This window comes from Coturnix japonica, chromosome 19 (genome assembly GCF_001577835.2).
Source record: "Coturnix japonica isolate 7356 chromosome 19, Coturnix japonica 2.1, whole genome shotgun sequence".
In the NCBI taxonomy this organism is placed as follows: domain Eukaryota; kingdom Metazoa; phylum Chordata; class Aves; order Galliformes; family Phasianidae; genus Coturnix; species Coturnix japonica.
Window position 1 is genome coordinate 3,814,736 of NC_029534.1, and position 7,933 is coordinate 3,822,668.

The window sequence follows — 7,933 nt, forward strand, 5'->3', positions numbered from 1 at the left end:
ATTACATTACCAAGTAAAGTTTTGCCCTGTCCTTCTTTGGTCTTATACATCATACTGGATAGAGCATTAGCTGAGGGAAAAATCGCTTAGTGCATGATTAGATTGCAGTGAGAGTGAACTGACACTGAAGTTACTATTGAAGCCTGAGTTGAACTGAACCACATAGTTGCATTTCATGGAAAATTCATATTGTATATATTTACAATTAGTGTTGATAGGCTGTAATATTTGCTAAAACAACCCACGCTAGTTATTTTGGAGTAGCATAAACTTGAATGCTGAAGAAGTGATGACATGGGATTTATTTATTACAAGGAGCAGCACAGATGACGTGGCCAACTGCCTTTCTCTTATCCTCATGTCAAGAAAAGCCTTCTCCCAGCCCTCTGGAAGGGACATGCTTGTCTTGCTGCGCATGAAGATGCTTTTATCCATGAACTGTGGCACTGTAACATTGCCCAATGCTGTTACTTGCCTGAATATCAAAAATCCACTGTTTCAGTGGATTTGATTTCAGAATTTGGGGATGGTACCCCACCATTTGCACGTGACACCATTTCCATTTGCTTTATGTGGCACTGCCAACATAAATATCTTACATCACCCACTTACTAAAAACATTTGCATTTTTGTTTTCCCTAGTATAAACTTTGCATTCCTGACTGCTTACAGTCTGAATCTGTTGCACGAGCAGTTTCAGGCAATTGCAAGCTGGAGGTTAGCAGGGCTTTTTCATACATGTTTTTTTCCTGTATTGCTGAAATTCTTGCTGAAATGTCAGATGTTGAACACAGTTGTTCCTTTATTCTCCTCTTCTGTTCTCCCTTGTGCATGTTTTCTCTTCTGAGTATCATAACCTTACTTCCTTCTGCTTTCTATAGCAAAGGTATTACAGTTGCAAATCAGTGAACACTGCGAACATCTGTTGAATCTGAGTCACCTTCTGCTTCGCTTGTGATGTCTGTTTTCCTTTAGAGCAGTTTCATTTGTCTCTTTGTCTGCACGCTCTCTGTGCTTGATGTTTGAGTTTTTCTCTTTGCTGTGCTGCTTTGCTGCTTCCTTGCTGCTTGTGTTTTCCTAAAGCTCACGCTGGTTCTTTGGAAGAGCTGATTTTTATAGCTGGTGCTTTTGATCCTTTGTACTTTTGAGTAGCATCGCAGCCAAATAGCACTGAAATATCAGCACTGTCTGTCCTGCCAAAACACAGACCTTTATCAGTAGTTTCTGGTGGAAGAGCTGGCAGTGAGGATGCATGGATCTCAGGCACCGAGAGGTGAGTCCACAATGAATTTGCTGCAGCAACCGAACAAATGACGTCTTCCCTCTGACAGATGCTACAAATCTGTCAACAGAAGGGAATTCAGAGATGCATCGCCTCTTGGATCCAGCATCTTATTTTGAAGGAGCTTTTCTGAGCAGTTCAATCCAAGACATCAGTTACAGCACTGATGCACTTGGAACATGGAAGGCTATTTTTTTTCATCAACTTTCTGCAAGGGTGTCATTTCTTAAGCTGCCAGAGCAGCCACAGGAGCTCATCAGTCAGCGCCCTGAGCAGTGTCTGAGTCCTGCAGTCTTGTGTTCAACCGGTTCAATTGACATTGACATGAGTGTTCATAGTGAGAGCTGGGACATTACTCTTCAGCACTCAGCAGCATGTTAGAAGCAGTGATCAGACTTGTAAGTACAATTTGTCATCAGTGCAAAAGTTGAGAAGGGTTGCTGCTGATCTGGAAATACTGTTATCTGTTAAAGTTCTGATCAAAGCCTTCTGTTTAACTTGAGTTGTGAAGTACCTGAAGGTACAGGAGATCTCTGCCTGGAGAGAGGTGGATGCCCCATCTTTGGAGACACTCGTGGTCAGGCTGGGAGGGTCTCTGAGCACTGATGGGGCTGTGGGTGTCTGTGTGCATTGTGGGGAGTGGGATCAGATGGCCTTCAAGAGTCCCTTCCATCCAAAGTGATTTGATGATTCTCTGATTCTGTAAGAAGTATATGGCAAAGAAAGGGAATGGAGCTAACCCAGGGAGAGATCAAATTTAAATAGGGAAGAAGAGCAGACTACAAATGACCCAATAAATCAGATCTAACCCAGGCAAGGTGCCAGCTTTCTGAAGATATGGAAGCAATAACAAGTGCAGGACACATTGGCCCTGAGAGATAAATCAGCCTTTAGGTGATTTTGCCTGTCTCAAAGATGTCCATGGAGGTTTTAAGAACTGTGGAGATGTGGCACTGAGGGACTGGGTTGGTGGTAATGGTGAGGCTGGGCTGGGGTGGGGGATCTTAGTGGTCTTCCCAGCCTTAACCTGTGATTCTGTGATGTGGGCTTTTTCTTTGTCAGGTTTGTTCAGCTCCTGCTGCTGTGGTGCTGTCACCTTCAAAGCTGAATGCAGCAATCGTTAATGACACTACACTGATAACCCTGTCCAAAAAGCAGGCTCACAGCCCTCTACAAAACTGAGCAGCATAGATCATCTGGGGAGTAATGGCTGTGTCAGCAGTATTGGCAACAAAGACTGTATTTATGCACTGTAACACATTTCATTGCGTAGTGCTAATGCTCCAAGGTATTCCAGTTAACCTGCCCACATGGTCACCTCGGAGAAGCAGCCCTGAAGGCCGTTATCTGGTACCACTTCAATAGCTGCAGCAGTTGCTTACACAGAAGGGTAATGGTAGGAGTGTTCTTAGCATATTTTAACTTGTAATATATACTGTGACAGCTGACAGGAATGAGAGCCAAAGCTATTTTTCAAGCCAGGGTCCTACAGTAGTTCCTGAGCTAACCATGATTTGAAAGCCACTCCACAGAGGATTTCATCCTTTGATCAGCACAGCTCCCAGAAACAGTCATCTACAAATGGATCTTCGTCTGCCTTTTGCTACATGAGTGGTTTGTAGCATGCGTGCTTTCCTCTCATCAAGGGGCTGCGGGTAATGGCTGCTGAAAGATGACCCGATTGTGCAAAGAGGACTCATAGGACATGTCATAGGACACGGAGGGGAGGGGGGAAGGTAATTGAATATACCAATCTGGTTTTTAGAAGGCAAGATGTGTCTGAATGACTGATAATTTGCAGCTAGAAATGATTAAACCTGCATTGACTTGGAACTGTAATTAATATAAATCACCACACTTCAAAGGACATTTTAAAGGACTTTGCATAAAAAAAGCAAATCTCAAACCCTGCAGTCTTAATTGGTTTCATTTGCGTTTGAAGAGTTCATTTGGCTTATGCCTGCAGTCCTCTGACAAGCTTTTCCTTTTAGCAGCTGCCTATAAATTAGGGCAGCAGTTTTTACTGGTAGCAGCGATATAAGAGTTCCCGCAGCTCCACAGTGAGAGTAGGTCCCTAATTAATCTTATAGAATTTTATTGTTGATTCATGACAGCACGTTTTGTGTTGCTCAGAGCTTTTTATATGCTTTCATACTCCGGAAATCTACAATCAAAATAAGTTCTAATAACATACGGCTGCTCCAGGCACAGGTGGCTTCTTTTATGGTGCAATTACTTTCCTTCGAGGTGCTGGATGAGATACCCAGGTTCAGGTAACCAGTGTCGTGTTATCTCGTTTCACTTATCACAAGAACACACAGTTTGCTCAGGAACTTAAGAAATCTGGAAGGCAGCTCTGCACATGAGCTGATGAAAGGCCTGAGTCAAAATATGGATGTATGGATTGGGAAAGGTTTTAGCAGAAATGCAGATTAAAGGTTGCGTTATGTGTGCTGCTTTCCTTGTTTTGAAGAAGGCAGGGTCTCATTATGGAGTGCCTGTTGTCGTGGTTAACAATGGAGCTCTTCATTCTTCTGTAAATTCCAAGAGTTCCACTTTGTCGGAGCTCGTTACAAAAACATTCTACAATGTCTTTCATCCATTGAAAATAGTATTTCCCAATTAGTTTAGTCCTTTGGTTTGGAGCTGAGGGCAGAAGTATGGGTTTAATGATTTCAATGGATTGTTCTTGACCTACAGATGGTAGAAGAAAGCGAGGAAAGGCTGACAGAGGAGCAGATCGAGTCGCTTCTCCAGACAGTCGCCAGCATTCTTCCAGGGGATCCAGAAGAACAGCAGAGAGACTCAGCAATGGAAACTGAAGGCGGAGGCGGCCAGTAGCAGGAGGAATCTAGACCAAAGCCAGCAACAATTTCGGCAGAAGAGAATTGGTTAATCTTCTTCTATTTTTTACTCGATACCAGTTTCAGCTTGTATTGGGCATCATTGTAAAATGGATTAAATTTGTCTATTACTCAGAGGTGGTGAGGGAACCTGTTGTTTACCAGAAGGCGTGGAAGAAGACACTATTCTTCCAGCATATTGTCTTATACTGGGGTGATAGTGAATGACTTTGCAATGTAGCAGACAAATTACAGGGCACAAAATGGGAAGTATTTGTATTTTTTACATTACCCATGTAACAGCTGTACGTTTGAGTAGGCTAATATACAGCTGGCAATGTTTTAATTATCACAGCAGTACTATAATTATAATTGCTTTCAGATGATGTTGAATTGCCCAACTGCTTTTCGGAATGTGATTTACAATACAAAGCCAGCTTTTGGAGCTGTTAGGGAATAGTGCTGCTGTCAGACCTGTGCGTGGAGTAATGTACAGAAACTGCTTGGTGTCTGTTTGGAACACATAAAGTCATCTGATGGCATCATAGGAGTGAGAGGGTCTGTAGGTTGGGTAACTGATCTCAGGGGTGTCGGACAACCTATAGATGAATGGTAGATGCAGATGATCAACTAAATAAATGTACTGCCCTGAGCATGGCTGGATTTGACCAGTTTTTGCAGCAGCTGAGGCTCTGGACTGTAATGCTACAGTTCTTAGTAATACAAACAAAAGGACATTTGAGAGTGAGGTCTGTGTTTTCCCTTTGAGTGTTTGCTCCAGTGTTTGTGTATATACAAGTCACTGTCCTGCCAATGGGCTTTGACCGTGGAATAAATGAATGAGTCAACACTGTTTTCTAAGAATGAAAATCAGTCATGTCTGGAGGAGGATTTTTTGTGTACTGAACTTTGTCTGATTAAAGATTTCAGGATCAATTATTAAACGTTGATAGCATTGATGATGATAAGAAATCTTACATAGATATCCATGAAGTCATGAGTTACACCCGGTGCTGGTTTTATACTTCAGACCATTCTTCTGTAACTGCTACAATGGACTGGAAAGCGAAATAAAGTTTGAAGCACATCCTGGGATTTTTTTTGGCCTGAAGATCCAAGAGCTTGAATCAAATTATCTGCCTTTTATACCCACTTCTGTCATGGTTTTATTTGGAGATCCTAAGTGAGGAATTTACCCTCTTTGAGCCTTAGTTATGCAATATAGGAGAGGGAGTGATGATAACTTCTGCTTGCAGGATTTTTGATATGTGTTGCCTTGGTATTTTAAGCTGCTTTGATGTTTGGAGAGGGAAGGAAGGCATTGAAAAATACATTTGTGTCCTCCTAAATGTGATTTATCTTACATTAAAGGCTCCCCAAGACTGAAGGCTGATGGTGCGCTTTGACTGGGCATGTTAGGTGCATTAGAGTGAAAAATCCACAGTGCTTTTTTGTGATAAATTGATGTCTATATTTTCTCCCTAAATGTGCAAATAAACCATAAGAGATGAATAGACCGTATCACAGAATTAGGTGAAATTATATCTAAAATAAGCATTTTTTCATTCCACAATCATTAATGTTTGTTGTTCTGTGGCCTTGGGCTGCAAGTGTTTACATTTCTATCTGTATTCTCTCAAATCAAGTTGTTGAAGCATTTCCTAAACTTAGGAGGAGCAATTGGGACCAGATTGAAAGTATCTTTACCCAGAAAGAATGTTTTAACAGATCTATTAATAAGGGTATCCCATCTTGGAAGCTGCTGATGGTACAGGTGAGGAACTGCTTTCTCTCTGAACAGTTCTCATGTTGTGGTGTTCACTCTCAGATGCTTTCTTTGGAATCCCCAGACTCAGAAATGTTTAATGGAAAGCAAATGTCGTCTTGTTGATGTGATTCCATTTTTCCACTGTCCTATATATTACTGAAAGGATCTGCCTGTCTTCCAGGGCTGCTTTCTGCTTTCCTAACTAACGAGTTTCCCAACACCATCAGTGCGGTCTGTTAGTTCTCTTGGAGGCATGGCAGTGTGGAAAGAGTAGCCCAGTGATGTGTCAAGTGTACGTGAAAACGTAAGTAGGCTTAGCAGTTCAGTTGGTAATTTTGGGAAGGAAAGTATAGATTATGCTCAATATTCTGAATATTTAAGCACATGTTATTTTTCACACTGCTCATTTCTTATGTGTTCCACGTGTTTATTCTGTATTCAGCTTTGGAGCATTGGCTGCTTGACAGCTCTGGGTGCAGCAGTGCTCTGCTCCACACGCTTCTCTAGGAGAAAGCTGTCAGAATTCTCTTACTTTGATCCTTCAAAGTACATGGATTTTCATCTGCCTTGGCTTCTCTTTTTATAAATTCAAGGCTTGGGAGCTTTCTGGTGTGGTGATGTGGCAGTTCTGTCCTGTTCTGTTGGGTTTTTTGTATATCCTGGTAGACAAGCAAATCTCTTGTACCAGCCTCAAGGCTGTGCCCTTCCCTCAGCTGTCCTAGCGTGGCCATGTGCTCGTGTATTTGAGGTGCTCTCCTTACAAACAGCTGAGTTATGGATTTCACAGAGCAGTGCCAGACTTCACAGCCTCATGTTCCTGAGAATTACCCTACCATAAAGGCATGTCCTGTGTACGCTGCACGTCCCTTGTCACTGAGATAACATGGAGCCGAACTGTGTGATGAAATTATTTTCTAATGAGAACATCTGTGCTCTTGGTTTGGGCACAAGATCAAGTCTGAGTATGGGGCTGAGCCAAAGGGAACACCCCCTTGTGGGCTGCCCAGCCCTGCCTGTGCCCCCTTCAGCAGGGGAAAGAGCAGTTAAATTTGCTTAGTGGCAATGACAGGGTGACATTGGTGTGGGGAACCTGAATGATACAGGTGCCAGGCTGGCAGATGTGGACGTTGCTCTGCTTGACCACAGTGGCACTAATGCACCTGAGCGTTGACCTACAGCCCAGCTTGGGTCCCAAGTGAGTGCTGTGGTTGACATTGAGGGAGACTCCAGGGGCTGAGAATGGGCACCCCACTCTAACTTGTCCCCTCTGCTCCTTTAGGAACCTCCCTGGAGCCCATTGCTCACGGAGCTGACAGGAGACAAAAGTGATGTATCCCAAAGCTGGCAGGGAGCTGGATGATAGAATCACAGAGTCATTAAGGTTGGAAAATCAGTTACTGAGTCCCACTAAGATCCCCAACCCTCCCCACCTTCCCCCTGTATCCCTCAGTGCCACATCTCCATGGTTCTGGGACACAAGAGCAGTGCAATCTCCCCAGGCCTCCTCCAGACTGAACCATCCCAGATCCCTCAGCCGCCCCTCATCATACTCCAGACCCTTCCCAGCTCTCTTGCCCTTCCCTGGATCCCTTTGGGAAGGGATTTGGGGTCAAGGCAGGCAGGGAGCTGCTTGTCTGCGGGATGCTACAGCTCATCAAAATATTTCAACAGCAGCTTGGATCCGTCCAACCCCCACACCCTGGAGGGGCCCAGGGAATTCTCTGAGAGGCCCAATACACCCTTATGGAGCACAAGCGATGCTCTGGTCCTGCCGTGGGGATGGGCTCCCAATGTGAGCCCTGCAGAGGTTGGGGCACAACTGGGACTTATCCAGCTGGGTTGGGGTTGGAACCACTGAAGGCGCTGACGGAGAAAATGTTTTGTGTTCCCACAGTGAGTGATCCCACTGCAAGGGTTTTATTGAGCAAAAAGAAATGCTTACACTGAAAAATCCGAGCCTTGGCCAAGGCGCAACTAAAACGGAGAGAGCACTTAGGAAACATTTGTTAAACCCTGAGGACCTTTACATGCCATGAGTGT

General features: G+C 43.9%; 1 protein-coding gene across 2 annotated transcripts in view; it reads left to right on the forward strand.

Annotated features, from left to right (window-relative positions):
* The window catches only part of CRCP (CGRP receptor component), a 32,406-nt gene extending 26,763 nt beyond the window's left edge, over positions 1-5,643 (forward strand). For both annotated transcript variants that reach the window (XM_032448451.1, XM_015880595.1), the window contains one exon: positions 3,983-5,643. In XM_032448451.1, coding sequence (XP_032304342.1) covers positions 3,983-4,123 — 141 coding nt within the window. In that variant the 3' untranslated portion in view covers positions 4,124-5,643. The remainder of the gene's footprint in view (positions 1-3,982) is intronic.
* Positions 5,644-7,933: the final 2,290 nt, after the last annotated feature.